The 23,727-nt window shown below is 44.7% G+C and overlaps 1 protein-coding gene across 1 annotated transcript in view; it reads left to right on the top strand.

The window, feature by feature from the left end:
* The window catches only part of Dnah8 (dynein axonemal heavy chain 8), a 211,128-nt gene that overhangs the window by 84,833 nt on the left and 102,568 nt on the right, over nucleotides 1–23,727 (top strand). The window contains exons 42-60 of the mRNA XM_051187064.1: nucleotides 1,587–1,759; nucleotides 2,828–3,006; nucleotides 4,932–5,119; nucleotides 6,419–6,505; nucleotides 6,597–6,704; nucleotides 7,200–7,334; nucleotides 10,269–10,430; nucleotides 11,580–11,826; nucleotides 11,966–12,207; nucleotides 12,741–12,881; nucleotides 13,361–13,598; nucleotides 16,285–16,427; nucleotides 16,870–17,004; nucleotides 17,650–17,772; nucleotides 19,547–19,760; nucleotides 20,837–20,946; nucleotides 21,115–21,278; nucleotides 21,526–21,718; nucleotides 22,859–22,981. Coding sequence (XP_051043021.1) covers nucleotides 1,587–1,759; nucleotides 2,828–3,006; nucleotides 4,932–5,119; nucleotides 6,419–6,505; nucleotides 6,597–6,704; nucleotides 7,200–7,334; nucleotides 10,269–10,430; nucleotides 11,580–11,826; nucleotides 11,966–12,207; nucleotides 12,741–12,881; nucleotides 13,361–13,598; nucleotides 16,285–16,427; nucleotides 16,870–17,004; nucleotides 17,650–17,772; nucleotides 19,547–19,760; nucleotides 20,837–20,946; nucleotides 21,115–21,278; nucleotides 21,526–21,718; nucleotides 22,859–22,981 — 3,105 coding nt within the window. The remainder of the gene's footprint in view (nucleotides 1–1,586; nucleotides 1,760–2,827; nucleotides 3,007–4,931; nucleotides 5,120–6,418; nucleotides 6,506–6,596; nucleotides 6,705–7,199; nucleotides 7,335–10,268; nucleotides 10,431–11,579; nucleotides 11,827–11,965; nucleotides 12,208–12,740; nucleotides 12,882–13,360; nucleotides 13,599–16,284; nucleotides 16,428–16,869; nucleotides 17,005–17,649; nucleotides 17,773–19,546; nucleotides 19,761–20,836; nucleotides 20,947–21,114; nucleotides 21,279–21,525; nucleotides 21,719–22,858; nucleotides 22,982–23,727) is intronic.

Genomic DNA, 23,727 nt, shown 5'->3' with positions numbered 1-23,727 from the left:
AGTTTGATTCATTTTTAGAGGCAGCACCTTCCTTCATTGCAGACACATAATCCAGGCAGCCCGGGGACTCCTGTAGAGAAGTTGATCGTAGACCACCTGTTTCAAAGAGCTCTGTTTATATAAGTAATATGTACCCATGACAAGGAGAAGGACATTCGGCCAGCCCATTGATTCCCTTACAACCCACAGTTTCATTTTTCAAGACATTATATGCTGATAACCTGCATTGGCTTTGCCTGACAGCTTACTAGAATGCAGAATCTTTAGTTCTGGCCCATCTCTAGCTGCAGAATCAGAGTCAAATTCCTGGGTGATTCAAAAGCACATGGAGGAATGGGAAAAGGGGCTCGAGAGACAGGTCCGTGGTTAAGAGCACTTGCTGCTCCTTCAGAGGATCTGAATTTGGGCCCTAGCACCCACACTAGAAGGCTTACAACCACCTCGAGTTCTAGGGGACCAGATTTTAAGAGTAGGAGATAAGCTGCAGTCAGATTTTCTCCAGATCAGACTAATCCAGATCAGCCTCTGCACACTCAGGCTGACATTCAAGGAAATCTACCCCTGGACTGCTGGTGTGGAATCTCTTTTTGTATCTGCTATGAACACACCCTTGAGAGTGTTTGTATAGCCCTGACTGATGTAGGAGTCCCATGGATGACATTTATTTTAAAACTCAGTGTTGAGGAAGGCTGCTTTGCTTTCTATACAGGATGGATTTTGCATTGTTTTGCTTTGTTTTAAAGACAAGATAGAAAACCAGGCTGGGTATTGAGCTCAATGGTAGAACGATTGCTCAGCATATGTGAATCCCCGGGTTCACTCCCCAGCACCACAAACACAAGAGTCGACAAGAACAAAGGGAAAGTGAGTTACAGTCAGAACTGTGAAACTGATTTCCTTGTGCTCTCATCACAGCTGGCCGCAGGGTCAGTTTGCACCCTCTCTAAACAGGGTGGTATGGCCAGCACATATGCCTCTCTCCTGTCTAACCCTTACAGTCTATGATGACATGCCACCAGAGTGTGGTACCCTCTCCTTCCCGCTCCACCTCATTCTTACAGTCAAAGTTCCTGGCTGGCTGCATCTCTGTGGCTGTGGGGACACGGTCTCTGGGACTGGATCCAGGCTATGTTATCCAAGAGCAGATCATTTAATGTGGTGAATACACAGTTTTGGGTGGGAAATCAGAGTCCAAAGCTGGAGGGAAAAGCATGGCCATGTTACTTAGCAGTGAGTCTATGAATAGCAAGGCTTAGGGAGACAGAGGGATGCCCAGCCGGCTGGGCATCCAGACGCTGCAGATTTTTTCAGAAGTCCTGTTCTTGTGTCACCTTGACTTTCTTTAATATGGTTTGTATTTCATTGACATTTCTTGTCCCACCCCCACACTTTTGGTAAGTTCCAGAAAGCGGACACTGTGTTTCTGTATGTTCACCCAACATGGTGTCAGCCCAAGAAGGCCAGCAATGAATTCCGTTAAATGGAGACTAGCCAGCTCGTGAGTGAGTGACTGGAAACCACCCACATGTGTATGCTGTAGGCTCTTGCCCGTCAGTTTGTAACTTTCCGTGTTTGGTGTTTTCAAGGTGAAGATGCACATCAAGTCTGTGACTGACTTTGAGTGGCTGAAACAGAGCAGGTTCTATTTCAAAGAAGATTTGGATCAGACTGTGGTGTCCATCACAGATGTTGATTTCATTTACCAGAACGAATTTCTGGGATGCACGGATCGCCTTGTGATCACCCCATTAACAGATAGGTAGGAAACCCCAAGCTTGTGGCTACACTTGGAAATTAAATGACATGCTTAGACTGCCTTAAAAAGAAAACATTGAAATATTCATAAACTCACGTTGCTGTCCTCTCGGGTCTGTGCTGGGTCATCAAAGGCAGCACAACAATTAAAATAGCCCTCACTGTTGCTTACATGAACACACACATTAATGTTTTATGAGGCAGAAACAGATGAAAGAATAAAATCAAGATCGAATGTTTGCTTTGAGTAATTTAATAATGATTGTGAGATTGTGAGAGGGAAAAATGCCCCAAAACCATAAAGGAAGTTAATAACACTGCAAAGAAAGAAAGCAATTTTGATAGCATTTAATGTAGTCTCCTGTGTTTGCTTTTTTTTTTTTTTGTTGTTGGATTTTATTCTGTTATTTATTTATTATTATTATTTGAAACAGGACCTCACTGTGTACCCCTGGATGACCTGACACTTATGTAGACTACACTGACCTGGAACTCACAGTGATCCCCCTGCCTCTGCTTCCAGGGGGCTGAGAGTAAAGAAAGGAAATAACCACACTCTGTTTTTTTTGTTTCTTTGTTTTTTGTTTTGTTTTGTTTTGTTTTGAGATAAAGTCTCATGATGTAGGACGTAGCCCTGACTGGCATGGCATTTGCTGTGTATCCCAGACTTGTCTTCAACTGGTAGCGATGCCCCTGTCTCTGCCTCCTGTGTATTGTAGGAGTGCAGTACCACAGCCTGCCAATCTCTTAGTTTCTCAGATGTGGAAACTGAACTTTAAAGTTTAGTTTCTTGGCTGAGTCTGTCTCAGTCAGTGATGGGTCCTGTCCCCAGGCAAGATGTGAATCTTTCCCGTCTGTAGCATTGGCTGAAATTGGATGTTGGATGACTTACTCCTGCCATGTTTCTTGCGTCCACTTCTAGGTAAAAAGACAACAGGCACGTTTGTTTTCAGCTTCCTCTTGGTGTCTCCCATCCCACTCCTGTTGGGTTGCTTGTTTTACGTGGGACATTCATGCTCTGCGTTGGACAGATCCTTATGAGCCACTGGGCCTGCTCTTTTCTGTGTTGCAGATGCTACATCACGCTGGCTCAGGCTTTGGGAATGAACATGGGTGGGGCTCCAGCAGGACCGGCCGGGACGGGTAAAACAGAAACCACCAAGGACATGGGCAGGTGCCTGGGGAAGTATGTGGTTGTGTTCAACTGCTCAGATCAGATGGATTTCCGAGGCCTGGGGAGGATTTTCAAAGGCAAGTGTCTAATAGTTTTGGTGAATTTAGTTTCTCATTGTCCCTTGATATTTTCTGATGCAGATCTAAAATGACACTGTCATCATTGGGCTAGGTTGGTTTATAGGACACAGCAATCTTTCTGGATTGAAAATGACCAGATAGCATAAATCCAGTGTGGCTCAATACTGCTGATGATGTTATGTTGCATGCATTGAAAGTGTATTGGCATTTGAAGACAGACAGTTTGTAACAGCCAATCAGTAGTAGAAGAGTCTTCATAGCAGATCAGTGCATGCAACTTCCATTTGCTGTGCTAAAGCCCACTGAAATGAAAGTGGTTTTGTCTGTTTGTTACACTAGAAAGCAAGAAGCAGGTTGGTCCTCAAGACTGGGAATCGTTGACAAAAATCTTAGAAGGTGGATAGGCAAGAGATGATTACAGATAACACTGAGGGAGGGGAAGAACAAAACAACAACAACAACAACAAACCCCACATCTAAGGGCATGCCGGTGTCAGTGCTCAGTCTGGCTTTGTGGCACAGCTCTCTGAAATAGGAGTCCTGCCCAAAGTTGTCCCTAGATAGGGCCCCGGCAAGTGGCAGGTGGCAGGTCCCGAGCCAAGGGGGAGCTCTCCTGCCTCTCCTCTCCCTTCCTCAGCCAGCATCTCAAACAGGAGTTTGAATTTGTGTTAAGACATAATGCGGTAAGAACCCATTAGCTCAACATAGCTGGAAGTGCTTAGGACGGTACCCAGAATGAGAAAGACACAGCAAGGCTCAGGTGATGAGTGATTGATGAGCTGGCATGAAGCCTGGGTGTGGTCCTCAGTACCACATAAGCAGTGTGTGGTGGCCCATACCTGTAATCCCAGTACTTAGTGGGTAGAGGCAGGGGGATCAGGAGTTCAAGGCCAGTCTTGGCTACAGATTGGGCTCAAGGCAAGTTTGGGGTACATGAGGTCTTGTCTCAAGGAAGAAAATAAATAAACACACACACACACACACACACACAGAGAGAGAGAGAGAGAGAGAGAGAGAGAGAGAGAGAGAGAGAGAGAGAGAACATAGACTGCTAAGTTGAATTAAAGAGGAAACAAAAGAAAACTCAATAAACTCAGTGAAATTAATAGCTTCCAGAGATTTGAGGCTTTATATTCTTCAGCCAACTGAAGAAACCAGCCTATTAGAAAAACATAACAATCGAGACACAAGGAGAATGAAGCTACAATTTACAAGGAAAAAATAATCACCCTCTCGAGTTACAAAAGGATGAGGAGATGGAAGGCTTGACAGAAAAATGTTAAGGGTATAAACATCCCAGCATACTCAGAGCGCAAGTCCCCAAGCGGGAGAAGAGGAGACCTGGCAAATAACGACGAAGGAAATAAAGTATTTCATTCAGCTGCAGGTGATGAAGGCTTTGTCCTTAGAGAATCGGTAAGAACAGTGTTCATGATCTCCAGTTCTATCTTCGTGCTTGGTTTTGTAAGAAAAAATAAAACCCCTCTGGCCATCTCATCCTGCATCCTGACATTCCCATCTCACTGTAATAAAAGAAAAACAGAGATGGGACCTGACTGAGAAGCATCCCACATTCTGCCTTTTTCTCCAGAGACTAGAGAGCCGTTCCTCTCCATCCTCACCGAAGGTGGTCCTTACAGATGGGATCTGATTTTATCACCTTTCAGGACATCTGCCTACTATGTCATATTTACTCTTTGCTTTTGAGACTGTACTGTTTTCCCTGTGTTGGGTGATGATGTGCAAATAATTAAACATCTCCCATAGCAAGGATGAAACAGGCCTTCCTGAACAGCCTGATGTGAAACTTTACATAAATTGTGTTTAGGCATAATTGTTGGGGAGCACTTTGGAAAAGTGATTGCTACTGAGAAGGTACCTTGCAATTTGAAACCTCTCAAATTAACCATTTCTCATGCCAGGTCTCGCACAGTCGGGTTCCTGGGGCTGCTTTGATGAGTTTAACAGAATTGAATTGCCTGTTTTATCTGTGGCTGCCCAACAAATTTACATAGTTTTGACAGCGAGGAAAGAGAGGAAAAAGCAGTTCATTTTCTCAGATGGTGACTGTGTGGATTTAAATCCAGAATTTGGAATCTTCTTGACAATGGTGAGAACCCACACCTAGAATGCAAGTTGAAGAGTTTAATTGTTACAGATATAAATAGATGAATTTGTGCACTATAGGATAAATTAACCATAAGTCTCTCTTCATGTGAGTTAAAAAAAAAGGCTTATTTAAAATTAGTTATGTGTGTCTGTTTGTGGGTATGTGCATTCGAGTGTAGGTACCTGTAGAGACCAGGAGAGGGCGTTGAATACCCTGGAGCTGAAGTTTATAGATAGTCACGAGATGCCTGATGCTGGGAACTGAACTCCAGCCCTATATAAGAGCAGAGCTTACAAATGAGAGTTTCTGAAATTCACGAAGATATCTTTTTTTTCTCATGCCTCATGTCCGTTATGGGTTTACAAGGATGAGGCTAAGAGGCCAGGGTCAACTGTGTGCATTCTTATGAGGCATTATACTGATCAGGTGGTCACTGTCTCCATATTTGTTGGATGGCATAGCACAGAGAAAATGAATAATCGTGCCTTGGCTTAGAGTTTCCATCCAGAAGGGACACACACGGCCCTCATGGGGCAAACTACATCTACCTTCAAGGGGGCCTAGAGGTGAGCATGATTATATATAGGCAGGAGGAGGAAGTAACGCTAATGACTGTCACATGCCCTTATCTTGTCTTGTCCTAGAGCTGCAAGGGCCTCTGGGAAAATGTCTTCTAGTTGAGGTATGTCTGGCTCCAGTCACACAGACAGTAAGAGAGGCTAGCTGCTGTGTGTACTATGTATGCAGGTGCTTGTATTCATGCTTGCACATGCATGTGGAGGCCAGAGGTCACTGTTGGGAGTCTATCTGTATTGGTCACCTTTAGAAACAACATCTCTCACTGCAACTGGAGTTACAGACAGTTGTGAGCCACTATGTGGTTCCTGGAAACTGAACCTAGGTTTTCTACAAGAGCAGCCAGTGTTCCTAACCACTCAGCCATCCCTCAACCCCCTCTCCTTTAATAGCATACTTTAGATCATAATTACTCAGGTCTATTTATTCAGCTCCGTTTTCCCCTTTTCTGTATTTTAAACCAATAGACACACAGATGCCTAATTTTTTGCAAAACTGTATATCTTTAATAATGAATTGAAAATTGATATATTAAAAAGGTATGATATGAAACACTATTAAATATGGATGACCCAGTACACATTTTTTGAGAAAGCAAGGATATTTTATATGTTTAATATTTTTGGGCAGTACCTTATAATCTGAATTAGGGTCTTGAAATGTATTTATATCGAGGAAATAAGAATAGAACCAAAATTGAAAATTAAATGTTTTAACTCTTAGAACCCTGGATATGCTGGGCGCCAGGAACTGCCAGAAAACTTAAAAATCCAGTTTAGAACAGTCGCAATGATGGTTCCTGACAGGCAGGTCTGTATCTGCACTTAAAGGATAATATATGTTGTTTACTTCTTTCTCCCAGTAAAGCTGCTTTAAAATGTCTCACTGTATTAATCTGCAGATCATTATGCGAGTTAAACTTGCAAGCTGTGGCTTTCTTGAAAATGTTATCTTGGCACAGAAGTTTTATGTTCTCTATAAACTCTGTGAGGAGCAACTTACTAAACAGGTAAAGCATACTTACTGTTTTCGTAAGTATAGAATTTACGTTTTTGTTTCATTATTTTATTTTATTATGTTTATGTATGTATGTATGGGTATGTGCATGTAAGTGCTGGTATCCACAGAGGACAGAATAGGGCATCAGATCCATCTGAGCTAGAGTTGCAGGTGGGTGGAAGCCACCAGCTGTGGGGCCTGGGAACTGAACTTGGGTCCTTGGCAAGAGGCTAAGCATTTAAAATCTATTGTTTGTCTCTCAGAATGCAAATGGCTGTCTTATTCTGAAAAGAGACATGAGGTTTGAATCCCATTGTGTGACCTTGTTTGTGTCTGATGGAACAGTTCTTTTCTCGCCCAAAGGAAAGGTAGATAAATTGTGTTCCCAGTTCTTCGCAGCATAGCCACTCCACAATCCCAGCGGAGCATCTGTCCACCTGTATAGGGTGAGCTGCATTGGGGACTTTTCAATGAAGTATCTTTTTTCTCCCTTTCCTCATCCTAGGTCCACTATGACTTTGGGCTGAGAAATATCCTGTCTGTGTTGAGGACCCTTGGATCTCAGAAAAGAGCCCGGCCAGAGGACAGTGAATTAAGCACAGTCATGCGAGGACTAAGAGACATGAACCTTTCCAAACTGGTAATGTCCCTCAACTCTCTCTCCCAAGACCCTGACCTAGTTTCTTTCTGCTCACCTGGCAAGGGGGCTATGCTCATGTTAAACTCAGAACACTAATAGTCACAGAGATAATGGGTACAGTTTATCAGGACACAATGAAAGTGCTTCCCCTTGTCGGCCATGTATAGTTAATCAGGCCATCACAGAGAAGGCTTCTGCTCCAAAATTTCAAGCCAGTTTCCTTTAAAATAATTTTTTATTAATTTTATTTTTATTTATGTATATAAGGTTTTTTTCTTTTTTTGCTTGCATGTATGTTTATTTGTGTACCATGCACGTGTAGTGCCCTCAGAGGAACTGGAGTTATAGGTAGTTGTGAGCCACTGAGTGGTTCTCTGCAAGAACAACAGTCTCTTAATCACTGAGCCATCTCTCCTTCCCCATTCAGAAACTTAAAAATTGCATTATCATGTATGCACGTGTGTATGTGCATGTGCATGTGTATGCATGTGCACATGCGTGTGTGTGTGTGTGTGTGTGTGTGTGTGTGTGTATGCGTGTGTGTATGCCAGGGCATGTGTACAAGGGCGTGTATGAAGTGCCACATCATGAGTGTGGGGGTCAGATGACAACTTTTGGAAGTTACTTTTCTTCTACTGTGTGGGTCTCAGCGATTGAACTCAGGTTGTCAGCTTGCCAGCAGGTGCCTTTGCCCCCCATGTCATCTCCCCAGCCCATCAGTGTAATTTTCCAACATTGTCCACTGGATAATAAAGTCTAAGCCTGAAGCTCTGGATTCACAAGGAACCATGAGAACTACTCTCTCTCTCACTAGCATAGCGCAAAAATCTCTCTAAACATTAGTTTCTTTCATTTGTGTGTGCGTGTGTCTCTGTGTGTGTATATATCTGTGTGTATGTCTATGTGTGTGTGTGTATCTGTGTCTGTGTGTCTATCTGTGTGTGTATATACCTGTGTGTGTATGTCTGTGTGTCTATTTGTGTGTCTGTCTGTGTATCTGTGTGTCTGTGTGTGTGCATATACCTGTGTGTGTGTATGTCTGTGTGAGTCTGTGTGTGTATCTGTGTGTGTCTGTATATCTGTGTGTGTCTGTGTGTATGCGTATCTGTGTGTGTCTGTGTGTATGCATATCTGTGTGTGTCTGTGTATCTGTGTGTGTGTAAATAATTGTATGTGTATGTCTGTGTGTGTCTATGTATGTGTGTGTATCTGTGTGTGTGTATGTTTGTGTGTGTGTCTGTGTGTATGTATATTTGTGTGTGTCTGTGTGTATGTGTATCTGTGTGTGTGTATATATACCTGTGTGTGTCCGTGTGTGTGTCTGTGTATCTGTGTGAGTGCACGTGTGTGTCTGTGTATATACCTGTGTGTGTCTATGTGTGTGTGTCTGTGTATCTGTGTGTGTCTATGTGTGTGTCTGTGTATCTGTGTGAGTGCACGTGGGTGTATGCATATCTGTGTGTGTCTGTGTGTATGCGTATCTGTGTGTGTCTGTGTGTGTGTCTGTGTATCTGTGTGTGTCTATGTGTGTGTCTGTGTATCTGTGTGAGTGCACGTGGGTGTATGCCTACAGGGGCCAGAAGAGGGTGTCAGATGCCCTGAGCTGGAGTTATGGGCACTTGTGAGCTGGACGATGAGGGTGCTAGGAACCAACTCATGTTTCTTGGAAGAGCAGAGAGTTCTTGTAACTGCTGAGCCATCTCTCTAGTCTTAAACATAAATTTGTTAATTTCCACATAGATACATTAGGTGTTAAGGGAGTGACCTCACTTTTTCATGTTTGTTATGTCAATAGCCAGATGTCAAGCTTATGTGCTATCTGATGAGACACAGATGGAGACCAGGTGTGCAGGTGAGAAGGAGTGGTGTGTAGGAAGTTTACATTCCAGTTTCTAAGCTAACCAAGAGCATCTGTATAGTCCATTGCTCTTGCAAATCCTCTTCTGATGTACTTCTTTTGTTGTTGTTGGATCCTCTCAGTGTCAGGTTGACCTACTGTCATTCATTGGAGTGGGGCAACTCAGAGAGGTGACAGGACTCAGTCAGCCATAACCACGGTCTGCCATAACCACAGTCAGCCATAACCACAGTCAGCCATAACCACAGTCAGCCAATTTTCTGATGCTAGGTTCTCTCCTTCTTATTCTTGGAACTTTGAAATCAAGAAAGTATCACTCTGTGTGTATGTGTGTGTATGTATGTGTGTATTGTGTATGTGTATTTGTGTGTGTGTTGCTCAGTGACTCAGAACACTTGCTGCAGGCTGGGTGGTGATGGCACATGCCTTTAAATCCAGCATTTGGGAGGCAGAGGCTGGAGGATCTGTGTGAGTTCGGGGCCAGCCTGGTTTACAGAGTGAGTTCCAGGACAGGCTCCAAAGCTAAAGAGAATCCCTGTCTTGAAAAACCAAACACCATTACCAACAAAGACAAAAACCAAAGCAAAACAAAACAAAAAAACCACTTGCTGTTTTTCCAGAGGATTTGAATTCAGTTTCTAGCACCCATGTTAGGTGGCTCAAAACTGCCTATAACTCTTGCTTCAGGGAATCCTAAGCCCTCTTGTGGCCTCTGTGGGTCACTGCACTCAGGTGCACACACCCACACACAGGTAAAGACACATAAATAAAGACAACTCTCAAAACAAAAAGCATCAGGGGAGATTGAGAGGATAGAAGAAATTGAGAAGGGCCTGGGAGTTAGGAATTGGGCGATCTGTGTGTTAAAGACAGCAAATGAAGAGAATGCCAAGGAATTCTGAATGCCACGTGGATTCCGTGATGGTGCTGAGAAAGTGCCAGAGGGTACAAATCTGCTTCGGAATTAGGAAATGATTGCCTGTGTATAAAGTGGGGAGGGGCCACGCTATATCCTTCTTAGCCAAGAATGCCTGTTGACCCAGTATGCTTGCTAGTGTTACTGTGTGCCCTCTTAGGTCGACGAAGATGAACCCCTGTTCCTCAGCTTGATCAACGACCTGTTCCCAGGGTTACAGCTGGACAGTAGCACTTATGTGGAGTTGCAAGCTGCGGTGGACAACCAGGTTAACCTGGAAGGTCTCATCAACCACCCACCCTGGAACCTCAAGTTAGTGCAGGTACGCCTTTGAAGCCCACTGCCAGCGCACTGTGCCATAAGTGCTTACCACATAGTGCCTACTCCATGTAAGTGTTGATACTGAATTAAAATGCCAGGGAGCCATCATTACAAGAGGAATCTTCAGGGAATGTGCTTGTTTTTTTTTTTTTTTTTTTAAGAATGAATTTATCCTGTGTTGATGAAATCTGACAGTCGTTTAGTCCTGCTGTTACTTAGCTCCCATGAGAATGTCGATGATAACCAGATCCCCAGAACAGTTGGGACAGGAGGTGACAGCCCAGCTGGCTTCTTGTAGTCATTCTGGCAGTATTACCTGCAGCTGACATCTGAGGGTTGCTCGTGTGTGTGTGTGTGTGTGTGTGTGTGTGTGTGTGTGTGTGTAGTGCACATGGTATGATACACACCTACATTAGATGTATGGCCCAGGCTGGCTTAGAACCTCCCATGTATTTGAGGACGGTCCTGAACTCCTGATCCTCCTGCCTCTGTCTCTGGAGTGCTGGGAACTCTGTGCTGTGTTTTTGTTATGTCTCCATGAATCCCTTCTCCCATTCCCATGCACCCGGTTTCTGTGTGTTTCTGCAAGTGGAAGCCACTTTATGTGTGGGCACAGGAGCATTGCCTGGGCACTCACTGCCCCAACTCCCCAGTGCCATCATGTCCTTAAGGAGGGGTGGATGGGTGAGGAGAAAGAAAGACAAGTTCCTCTGATTGCAGATGGAGTGTTCCTGGCAGGATCATGCCTGTCCTCCTGCTGGGGGCGTCCTCCACTGCATCGTGCTCTGATAACCCATCCCCTGACTGTTATCTCCACATCCTTCTCCATGTGCCCCCGAGGGTGCCCCCCCCCCCCGAATATATATGTATCACTTAACACTGTGCTTCTGGACACCCACAGGCTTTGCGTTGCTGCTTGTCACCACTGGGGGGCGGCATCAGCACACCGCAGGCACTCAGATCCCTGGGAGTCAATTATTTCCAAACTCATTCAAGTCCCACGTTGCCATTCCTTTATCACTTCTGATGTGACCCAGTTTGCTCCCCGCGTCCGGCAGAAGCAGGAACATTTGAAAGTAAAGACGTAAGTCACAGGGAAGCAGCCAGAGACCCTAACCCCGTCCGTGTCCGTGTGTCATTGACGGTGCAGCTGTACGAGACGTCACTGGTGCGGCACGGCCTCATGACCCTGGGGCCCAGTGGTTCCGGGAAGACGGCCGTCATCACGATTCTGATGAAGTCATTAACGGAGTGCGGGCGGCCTCACAGAGAGATGCGGATGAACCCCAAGGCCATCACTGCACCCCAGATGTTTGGCCGACTGGATACAGCCACCAACGACTGGACCGACGGGATCTTTTCCACTCTGTGGAGGAAGACTCTAAAAGCTAAGAAGGGTGCGCATGGCCGCTCTGTTTGCTTTTTCTCTGCAAGTTGATTGACGACCACACAGTGTTTGCTAGTTCTGTTTTTAATTTTTTGCCAATCGATGCAACATCGATTTATCTTGTCCGTACTCCCCATCCTTGTTTGCAGGCGAAAACATCTTCCTCATTTTAGATGGCCCCGTGGATGCCATTTGGATCGAGAATTTAAACTCTGTGTTGGATGATAACAAGACACTCACCCTGGCTAACGGGGACCGCATCCCCATGGCTCCTAACTGTAAGCTGCTGTTCGAGGTGCACAACATTGAGAACGCCTCTCCTGCGACAGTGTCAAGGATGGGCATGGTGTACATCAGCAGCTCGGCCCTCAGCTGGAGGCCAATATTGCAGGTGGGGACCGGAAACAGGCATGGGCGGGGGGGGGGGGCGGAAACAGGTGTGGGCAAACAGGAAGCAGGCGGGGTGGGGCCGGAAATGGGCATGGGACCGGAAACGGGTGTGGGCGGGGCTGGAAAACAGGCGTGGGGGGGACCGGAAACAGGCGTTCTACATGTCTCCACCATTCTACATTTTGCTTATGTGTATCCATGTGTGTGCAGGTACTTGTGTGTGTGCGCGCGTGTGTGTACACGTGGAGGCCTTGGGTGTTTCCCCTCAAGCCATCCTGCCATCCACACTTCTCTCATTTTTGAGGCAGGGCCTCTCAGTGGCTTGGAATTTGTCAAGCAGGCAGGCTGACTCGCCTGCTGGGATTGTACGTGTGTGCCATCACGCCTCGCTTTTTTTTTTTCTTTTTTAAATGTGAGTTCCAGAAACTGAACTCTTGTCCTTGTGCTTGCAAAGCAAAGCCCTTTCTATTAGTTGAGCTGCCTTCCCTGCTGTGCACATTCCGAGTAAACACAGACACTGCTTTTTGAGTCCAGGCATGGTTGAAGAAACGCACCCAGCAGGAAGCCTCTATGTTCTTGAGTCTGTATGATAAGGCTTTTGAAGACACGTACACATACATGAAACTAAACCTCAACCCCAAAATGCAGCTGCTGGAGTGTAACTACATCATGCAAGTAAGATTTGGTTTGATCTGTGCCTTCACTGCTTTAAACCCAGTCACCACCTACGGGCATCCGGGATAGGAAGTTCCTAGGGTCTAGGAAACCTGTTCATGATGTGGGTGTGAGGGCTCCCAGAAGTTGAACTCCCAGAAGAGGCAACCTTAGGACACGTTTAGAGGAGACCTCTTGCCTCTTCAGATTGGGAAAGCGAGACTCAGCTCCCAGGGATGGGGTAAAACCCACACTTGCAGGTCCCCAGCTCACGTCATTTCTGTTGGTCGTGTAGCCTGTTGGAAGCCTTGTCTGTCCTCTAACACTGGGGATTGTCAGGAGGGCACCAGGCAGTGTCTCCAGATAATTCTGTTGTCTTTTCTCTCCCCCTCCTGCTTTTTGTTTCTTCTTTCAAATATTTTAACCCAAACATTTTAAAATTGGAAAGAAAAAAAAAAAAAAAAGAAAAGAAAAAGTATCATATTTGAAATCTCTTGCAGTCTCTCACTCTCCTGGAAGGTTTAATTCCTTCGAAAGAAGAAGGCGGTATCTCATCCATGGACCATCTCCATAGGCTGTTTGTGTTTGGCCTGATGTGGAGTTTGGGGGCCCTTTTAGAACTGGAGAGCAGAGAAAAACTTGAAGTCTTTCTCCGAGGTCATGGAAGCAAGTTAGACCTGCCAGAAATCCCCAAGGGCACCCATCAGACCATGTATGAGTTCTTTGTTAGTGATATTGGTAAGTGCACCAAGTTAGGTTCAGACAATCAAAGATGTGAATTTCTAAGAGTTGAGGACTAAGTAAAGTGGAATATAACTACAAATATCATTGTGAAAATATGTCAGAGATGGGATTTTGTATATTAGCTGTGCTGGAAGCTGGGCCTTCCTGACTTCTTCACTTGGAGTGGTCTAAGTAAAATCTGCTACGAGAAGCAATACCTGGCACACTGCCTGCATCCTAATGCTTAGGGAGCATTGTGGAAACACACACAAGTCTGTCGTTTTCAATGTCTGTGTAGTACATTCCTCCAGGCCCAGCTCGCCTTTCCTTTGAGCAAACACTCTTCAACTTGATGCTTTTGTGCAGAACCAGGCTCCAATTCTTCTAAGCCCCCGAGAGAACAAAATGATAAGCCCTTCCCCCTTGCTTCCCATATTTACCTCTGCTTCCTCCCCAAACCTCCAGAGCAGCCAAGGGGTTTTTGTGTTGAACGCATAAACTCAAAAGGATGAATAGAACAGGAGGGAAGCCAGCAATAAAAAAGTTGTGATAGCAAGAAAGCAGAAGGTACAAGGCTTTTGATTTAGCATGCGGGAAGCAGCTAACTCCTAGTTGAGAAGTAGTTTGTTGTGCATATCCGGGAAACTGTGGAGGGCTCAGGGAAGGAAGGTGGAACTAACAATCAGAGAGCTGGTTCTCAGCCTAGGAAAAAAAGAATTCCTAGGTCTCTTTCCAAAGCTGCTTCTGGGCATCCACACCCACTGACACCACAAAGGAGGGAAGGAAGAACTTCTGAGTTTTCTGGGCACTGTGGAGGGTGAGAGAGTCCCAGCCATGGGAAGGTGCGTGTGTCCCAGTTTGGAAAGGCCTTTTCAAAAGGACTGGGACCCGTGAATTGAATTGTGCCGCTGTACAAGTCTAGAGATCAGAAGACAGCCCGTGACAGGTGGTTCTTTCCTCCCACTCTGTGGTTCTGGGGACTGAACTCCAATTGTCAGGCTTGGTGGCAAGCTCCTTTAGTGGCTGAGTCCTCTCATGGGCCCCCTGTCATCTCACCACTCTAAATGGTTAGTGTTGAATGAAGTTAGTGTGCCCGAGCATCCATGCCCGAGCTCATCCATGCCCGAGCATCCATGCCCATGAAGGGAACCAAAGCTTTACATATTTGGTGCTCATAAAGGGCTCTCAGTTTATTATTAGTGCATCCTTCAGCTTCAGTGTGTGTGTGTGTGTTTGAATGTATGGATGTGTCTGTCTCTGTATATGTGTGTATACATGCTTTTGTGTGTATATGTATATATTTATGTATCTCTCTGTATGTATGTATGTGGGAGTATGTGTGTGTGTGTATAGTGTTGTGTATGCATATATGTGTGACTGCAGGTGTGTGTGTATTCTCGTCATCAATGGTCATCAGTACTTTTGGAGAGACTCTTTTCTTAGATCTAGAAGCCCCCTGCTTCCAGGCCAGAGGGAGTTACAGTCTCTAACAGCCTCTAACAGCAAGCCTCTAACAGCAAGTGGGACACAGTGTATGGAACCGCCATTTAGACCCTGGACAAAGACAGGAAGAGAACCAAGTCCTGACATGAGGCTTCTAACAGGCTTAGGGACCCAACCAAAAGTGCCAGTCTCATCAGAACAGGAAGGGACTGGTGCAGAGGAGCCGCTCAGTTACTCTTCAAGATGGTGTTGCCATAGCAGAGGGACATGCACAGAGCAGAAGAGCCAGAGAAGAGTGGAAACTGAAAGACAAATCCACAGACAGTGAAACTGTGCTAGCTGATGCACGGAACAAATCTAGGAGGTAGACAGGTGGTTCCAGTACAAGCTCCTTGCTTTTGTATCTACTTGACAGTTGCAGAGCAGCCCACTCTGGGAGTTTATCTTCTTTTCAAGAGCAAAGAAAAATTTACAGCAATACTGTAGCCTGTAAAACATTCAGGACAGGGAGACTTTGTAGCACTCTGTGTATGTCTCAAAAGAATAAAGATTTCAATTTTCAATTAACCCCAAAGTAAACAGAAAGAGTGAGTGTTGATTAAAACAGAAATCAATGACATAGAAAGTACAATAGAAAAAAGATGGAACCAAGAGATGGTTCTCTGTGAAGATCAATAAAAGTGATAAAGCCATTATTAGAGGCATTAAGAGGTTAAAAACATAAGAAGATATAAATTACCACTGGTGGGCTGGGAGATAACCTCGGTCAGTGAAGTATTTTCGGTGCCAGTGTGAGGACCTGAGTTTCATCCCCAGAACTGACATAGAAAAGCTGGTGTGGCTTGTGTGCATGCATTCCCAACCCTGGGGAAGAGGAGGCATCAGCCTTATCAGCGAGACCCAGGCCAGCGAGATAATCTGTCTAAAAGCAATCCAAAATAAACTTTAAAAAATCCATAGTGGATGACGTCTGAGGGGAAGTCACACCGAAGGTTATTTCTTGACCTCCACATGAAGAAGCATACATACGCACACACATATGCAAACACACACAAAAGGAATACATGAGTAGCAGGTAAATAGCTGTCGGCAAGAATGAAAGGGGAACATCAGGTAAGTAGGTTTGTCGATGTTTTAGGAAAGCATTTTAATGTTTTGCATGATATAAGTGGTGTTTCTAGCACTTGGCATTTGTATAGCTTTGCATGGCCATGGAAGGACACATTTTGATGAAGATGAAATTCTGCCCACCGTGTAGGTGATTGGGAACACTGGAACAAGAGGCTTCAACCATACTTCTACCCAACAGACAGCATTCCAGAGTATTCGTCCATCTTGGTTCCAAATGTTGACAACATCAGGACCAATTTTTTGATAGACACGATTGCAAAACAGCATAAAGTAAGCGTGGTGAACTCTTAGGTGGTCCCAGACTGTGTAAGAAACACATTTCCTCACACATACCACAGATAGATTATATAAATCCCAACACAAGGGCCTGGCTGGGTATCACCGGAGAGGGACTCTTCTGGCAGGGCTTCCTGTCTCCCCTGAGCTGATGAGGAACGTGGGTGACACCTTTCAGACCAGCTTCTGTACCCCAATGGGCATTCAGATAGGCAACCACATCTTCCCCCAGCACCTCAGTATTGGTGTGTCCGTTTCCGCTTCAATCTTTAGTTTCTCTGGGAGCAATCCAAATATAGGTGTGATTGCAGAAAACAATTTTAAAAATCCATAGACCGAACTCTCGGCATGGCGAATCATCTCAGTTAGAGCCTTAAGGTGTTTGGTACTGAACACACTATTGGCGCCTTTCAGCACAGTTCTTGCACAATTGCAGGCTGTTTTGCTCACGGGAGAACAGGGGACTGCGAAAACAGTGATGGTGAAAGCCTATCTGAAGAAATATGACCCCGAAGTACAGCTATCCAAGAGCCTAAATTTTTCCTCTGCCACAGAGCCAATGATGTTTCAGGTAGACCCGTCATTAGCTGTGCTAATCAGCACAGTAAAAGCTGTAAAGTGAGTGTTGTGTGTTTCCCCAGGCGTGTTTAGCAGGTGCCATCACCTCACCTTGCTTTCCTTTTTTTTTTCTTTTTTAAAGACTCCTGTATTTATTTGTGTGTGTGTGTGTGTGTGTGTGTGTGTGTGTGTGTGTGTGTGTGTGTGTGTGTGTGTTTATGTACTCCATGTGCATGTAGGAGCTCAAAGAGGCCAGAAGGGGGTATCAGATCTCCTAGAACTGGCATTTGTGAGCTGCCATGTGGGTGCTGTGAACCAAATCTGGTCATCTGCCAGAGCCATGAGAAGCCTCTAATTACTCCTCAAAGACATCTCTCCAGACCTAAGTTTGTTCTTTTGTGACTGAATTAGAAGCCAGATTTAAGTAGTGCCTTTTGGCTTAATGTCGAATCTGAGGCCAGACTTGGGAGCATATCAGTTTTAGTATGCTGATGGCTAATATCCCCATCTCTTGTTTTTTAAAAATTCAATTGATGCATATTTAATAATGATGCTTGAACTTAATGGGTTCCAGCAGTAAATTATGTTCTGTTTTGAAAGCATGGTTAGTTTACAGGACTGAAGCCCAGCACGTGACAGACCATTTCCTTTTCTCTAGCGAACAATCGAAAGCTACGTGGATAAGAGGATGGGGAGCACCTATGGGCCCCCAGGAGGGAGGAAGATGACTGTGTTTATTGATGACATTAATATGCCGGTGATCAATGAATGGGGAGATCAGGTATGCCCGAGGAACTCTCTGTAGCTGATATGTAAGTCCCCTGGAGTTGGAGTTACAGGAGAATGTGAGTCATCTGAGGTGGGCCCAGGGAATTGGAATGGGGTCCTCTGAAAGAGGCACACTTGGCTGGTCAGCCTCCTTCCATCCCTGTGTTTTCCCTTAAATCACCTACCTGCACATTAAGTCTAATATTTGTTCTCAGACCTTTGGACTCCTCCTTTGTGATCCCATCTATGATCTGGTAGGACTCTGCATGCCTACTTGTCGTCTTGATTTCATGCCCTTTCTGGCTTCTCTGCTTCACCTACTGCAGGTTTCATCCTTGCTCTCCCTCTCTAATGACCACCTCCTAGCTAAACATTTCCAAACAAAGCACTACATCTCATCCACTCAGTCACTCTTCCAACTGCAGACTTTGGTCCCAGGTACCGTCGCCTGTCAACACAAGCCATTCTCCATTCTCCACATTCTCCGATGTGGCCAGCATCCGGCATGTTCCTGATTCACCCCCAGTGACACACACAGCCTTGTGAGCTCCATGTGAGCATGAGTCACTAGGCCTGGCCCTTTGTCCCTGTTCCTGCCCTTCATGCCCCTTGCTTTAGGATCTACTAGCAGCTCAGTGCTGACCCTGAGAGCAATCCTTGTAGTTCTTCATGATTTTACTCTACTTCAGGGCTGAAGGACTTCAGCAGTTCTCAAAGGTGAAGACATGTTTAGCACCAGCTTGACTTTATTGTTCTGTCTAAACTCAGACTTGAAATAGCCCAAACTTGTAGGGCGAGGAATCGTCTGTAATTCAGGAATCAGCTGCCCCACATTCCACCTATCAGGAATCATGCTGTTCTTCACATTGAGGACCCCTCCTGGGAGTCTCTTATTTCTTTTCCCTGCTTTATTTTCTCTGAAACATTTATAGTAACACTATTTTATTTGCACATAAGCATACGCTTGTGCATTTTGTCTCCCACAAGAATGCATGCTTTATGAAGATGGATTTTTGTGTGTGTATAAAGAGAGCCTGGCACACGGTTGAATACTGGTTGGATGAAAGACTGTTCTATTGGGGGTGCTTATGTGCGATCCCTTTGGAGATACCCAAAAGGAATGTGAATACACAGAGTTGGAGCGCAGAAGGGAAGCTAAAGCCAGAGTAACAGCTTTGAGATTCTTGGGGATGTGGAGTTCGGATGGTGTGGCTGGAATCATGAGAAGGCAGGGGAGCCCTGGAAATCACCTAAATGGGAGCATGGGTGGGTAAAGCATGGCTAGGGAGTGATCTGGAGTCACCAGAGATTTCTGGAAAAAAATCATGCCTCAGAAATCAAGGCAAGAGGTTTTTTTTTGTTTTTTGTTTTTGTTTTTCCTGTAAGAAGGAGGACACATTGACAGAGTTAGAGCTGCAGAGAAGAGTTTGAAGCCTCCAAATGAAAACCTTGAGTAGTTCATAGTGTCATAGGCTCAGGGCTGAGGCCACTCTGTATTCTGATATGAAGTGTCTGAGTGAGTGTGGGAGGTATCTATAGTCCAGTGCACCAAGTATCTCACAACCCATCTACCTGCTTACACTTACTTAGAAATTTGTTTTATCAATATGGTGAAGGAAGGGCACACCAGACTCCCACCAGAGGTTACCTTGAAGGTGAATCATAAACACATTTCCAGGGAAGGAGTTGACTGTTTTCTGATCATCTCATTTGTTCTATGTTTTTTATTTTAAAGGAGTTTTTGAGGATTAGTGATGTGTTTAAAGATTTCACTTATGAAATTTCAGATAACAAATGAGATTGTGCGTCAGATGATGGAAATGGAGGGGATGTATAGCTTGGACAAACCTGGAGACTTCACTACCATCGTCGATGTGCAGCTCATAGCAGCCATGATTCATCCTGGAGGGGGTCGGAATGATATCCCACAGCGCTTAAAAAGACAATTCACTGTGTTTAATTGCACGCTGCCTTCAAATACTTCTATAGACAAGATTTTTGGTATGAGTACTCAAGATGCTTAATTTTTTATTGCATCACATAATGGATATAACAGCCATGCAGAAATTTACTTAAGAGCTAAAGTGTCTGTCTGGAATGGGGATTATGTATCTGACATGAACAGCTAAATACCAACATTAAGATGACTGGTGTTTATAGCCCATTCTAGGACTCAAAGATATTTAGAAAGAACCTTGTAGATGGTGGCATCAGGAGTGAGGGAGGGGTGAGAAGGTGACTTGGTTGGTGAAATGTTGGCCATGCAAGTCATAGGACCTGAGTTCTGTCCTTCAGAACCATGCTAAGAAAGCTAGATGTGATGATATGCCCTCGTAGTCTCTGTGCTGGGGAGGTAGATGCAGGAATATCCTGGGGCTTGCTGGACAGCCAGCATAGGCATTTTGGCAAGCTCCAGGCCAATGAGAAATTCTGTCTTAGAAAAGGGTGTGTAACATCCGAGGAAAAACAACTGAGGTTGTCCTCTGGCCTGGCAACACACACACACACACACACACACACACACACACACACACACACACACACGTATGCGTGTAAGGGAAGCTCTGTGTTTTGTTCTCATGTGGGTGATCAGGGAAATCTGGGCCGATGAGTGATGGTCCTTCCATATATGCCACAAGTTAACAGTAATGACTATTACTTTGAAATTTTAATGAAATTAATATCATTGGTACCAAATTTGGCATCTACAACATGTGCTGTGAAAAAGTATGAAATATAGAATAGATCAGCATGCTTGCGTGATGTGGCAGGCACCAGAAATTGGAAGGGAAAGGGGGAGAGTTTCAACAGAATCAGAAAGAGTCAGTAATTTTTATGGGAAATCCATTAAAATCGGATCCCCACCTCATGCCACAGCACAAAATAAAATACATGTAGACTAAGGGCCATGAGTCAATGCATAGCCCACTGCCACTAAGGATGGCTGGGCCACTCTGATTTTCAGCGCTAATCCCTGCTAGGTAGCCAGTCTTATAATGATTTATTTATTAGAATAAGCATGTGCCCTGTGACCTTTTTAAAGAAGCTATATGCCTTTCATCTTATTTTCTCCCCAGGAATCATTGGCTGTGGATACTTTGATCCCTGTAGAAAGTTCAAGCCTGAAGTCTGTGAGATGGTTGGGAATTTAGTCTCCGTGGGCAGAGTCCTGTGGCAGTGGACCAAGGTAACTGTGTGACTCATTAAGATCGATAAACTCAGGCCAGAGAGAAACAGAAGTGAAGAAAAATGTTAAAATAGGGTGTATGAGATAGACTAGTCAAGAAGGTATTTCTACTCTTAATTTTTATCTGAGAATTAAATTGAGAGTTTTAACCTTGTTTCTCATCTCCAGGTGAAGATGCTGCCAACGCCTTCTAAATTTCATTACATCTTCAACCTTCGAGATCTTTCCAGAATTTGGCAAGGGATGTTAACCATAAAAGCTGAAGAGTGTGACTCTATCCCTGTTCTCATGTCACTCTTCAAGCATGAGTGCAACAGAGTGATTGCAGACAGGTGGGCACCCCGTGCCGAAGCTTGCACACTTACTCAGAGCTGCGGGTAGCCCTCTGTTATCCCCCTGTGGTGCTGTAAGTCTGGCACTGTGAGGGCCATGTGCCTGCTCCTCACTTGCTCTGCAAGTCATAGGGACCCATGGGCTTCACCTAAGCCACAGGGCGGTGCCCTTCTCAGAATATAGGGCGCAGTGTTTCCTGTCAGGAGGCGAGGAAGGTGTCTTCTTCTTAGTGCCCTGTCCTTTCAGGTTTATAACTCCAGATGATGAGCAGTGGTTCAATTCACAGCTCATCCGGGCTGTTGAAGAAAACATCAGCTCGGAGGTCGCTTCAACTATTCTCCCTGAACCATACTTTGTGGATTTTCTCCGTGACATGCCCGAACCCACTGGCGACGAACCTGAAGACACTATGTTTGAAGTGCCTAAAGTCTACGAATTGGTACTTATCATTATTTTTTAATCTCTTAGAGGTTTTTCAGAAAAAAAAATATTTCTCAGCATGGATTAGGGAGGGGCTGGTGAAGTCCAGTGTCATCTCAGGAGCCATTGACAATTGATGGCTACTGGAGGAGGGAGAGCCACTTTTCTTCAAGGTGCCGAGAGGCTGCCTATGTTCTAGAAGATGGTCCAATACCCGCACATACACAGGGAAACACTAAATAAACTTAGTATGTATTAAACTGAGAAATATATAGACATGGTTGGATGGATGACCTGATAGATGAAGAATAAACACTATGTAAGCTATATGAAACTCAATTTTCAAAGTTCCTAGATAAAGTTTTATTGAAATATGTCATGTACAGTTATTTATATTTTGTCTGTGGCTGCTTTGCAAGAGCAGAGTGAAGTAATTGCAATAGATATGGCAAGGATCACCAAACTAAAATATCTACTAATTTAGACTTACAGAAATTTGGCCAGACTTTGCCAACAGTCCCAAGATAGAAAATGTAATTTTGAAAGTGTTTTGTTCAACATCCTTGATAAAATATTGGGGAATTGGTGTGATAAAACTTCAGCGAATTAATAGAGACATGCCATTTCCCTGCATTAATAAATAGGTTTGGCGCTAGAGAGATGGCTCAGCAGTTGAAAGTGCTTACTGCTCTTGCAGGGGACCTGGGTTCAGTTCCCAGCACCCACATGGCAGCTCACAACTCCCTATGGTTCCAAGACCAGGGAATCTGATACCTCTGGCCTCTGGGGGCATCTGCACACATATGGTTTACAAAAGCTCATTCAGGAACACACATACACATAAATACTAAGTAAGTAAAAAGAGGTAGATTGAACAAAATGAAAACAAGACTTCAAATGAATTTGAGGGAGGGGAGAAGATCGTGTGTCAACATGGTAATAAAGTGCAGGGTGAGCAAGAGAACATTGTGCAAAACACAGTAGGCAAGGCTTTGCCTCAGAGTTAAAAAGTTGTGGATTTGGCATCATAAACAGTGGACATTTTCTGTGTGTTTTCAAAAAGCGTAACTACCAAAAACACAGACTAGAATCAGATAAAAATACTTGCTACCTCAAAAAATTTGGATTTTAAATATTTATTTTTTTTCCTCCCCTACAGGTGCCAAACTTTGAGTTTCTGTGTGAAAAACTCCAGTTTTATCAGAGACAGTTCAATGAGATTATCAGAGGGACATCTCTTGACCTGGTGTTTTTTAAAGATGCAATGACTCACCTGATTAAGGTTCTGTCTACCATTTCCTGGGCTATGTGAATGTTGTTAAAACTTAGTTTCTTAGGTAAATGTACTGTGAGAGTGTCCATCCTACCAGGCAGCGTGGAGAAGATCAGCCATGGTTGAGTCAGCTCCCTGTTTCTGAAAACAGTGGATTATTAAGGACCCACTTACACAGCAGCATATGTTAACCAAGGTCAGATGGGTTTTGTGCCCAGAGCTCTGTCATTCTGAGTACTCCACATTCTCAGAGGAAGCTCAAACATCCTGTGAAGAAATGCCTCTTGTTGGAATTATGCTTAATTATTGTGTATAGGGGTGTGCGTGCCCATGCTCACAGAGAGGCAAAAGGAGGATGTTGGGTGTCCTGCACAGGATCTCTTACTGAAGCTGGATCTCTGGCAGCCAACCATCTCTGGTGAACATCCTGTGTCTGCCCCTCATAATGCCAGGGGTGTATTCCTGGCTTTTATTTTTGGGTTCTGTGATTTGAACTCAGGTCCCATGATTGCAGAGCAAGGACTCTTTGTTTGAGGCAGGGTTTCTCTGTGTAGCCCTGGCTCCTGGAACTCACTCTGTAGATTAGGCTGGCTTCAGACACAAAGGTCTGTCTGTCTTTGCCTAAGTGCTGGGATGAAAGGCATGTGTCACCACTGCTAGGCATACAGCAGGGACTCTTTTCTGCTGAGCTATCTCCACAGCCCTGTTGTGGGGATCTTGTTGTCCAGGGCTGAAAAGACAATTTACAAAGTGTC

The sequence above is a fragment of the Phodopus roborovskii genome, unplaced genomic scaffold (genome assembly GCF_943737965.1).
Source record: "Phodopus roborovskii unplaced genomic scaffold, PHOROB, whole genome shotgun sequence".
NCBI classification, from domain to species: domain Eukaryota; kingdom Metazoa; phylum Chordata; class Mammalia; order Rodentia; family Cricetidae; genus Phodopus; species Phodopus roborovskii.
This window is presented reverse-complemented; position numbering and strand designations above follow the sequence as displayed.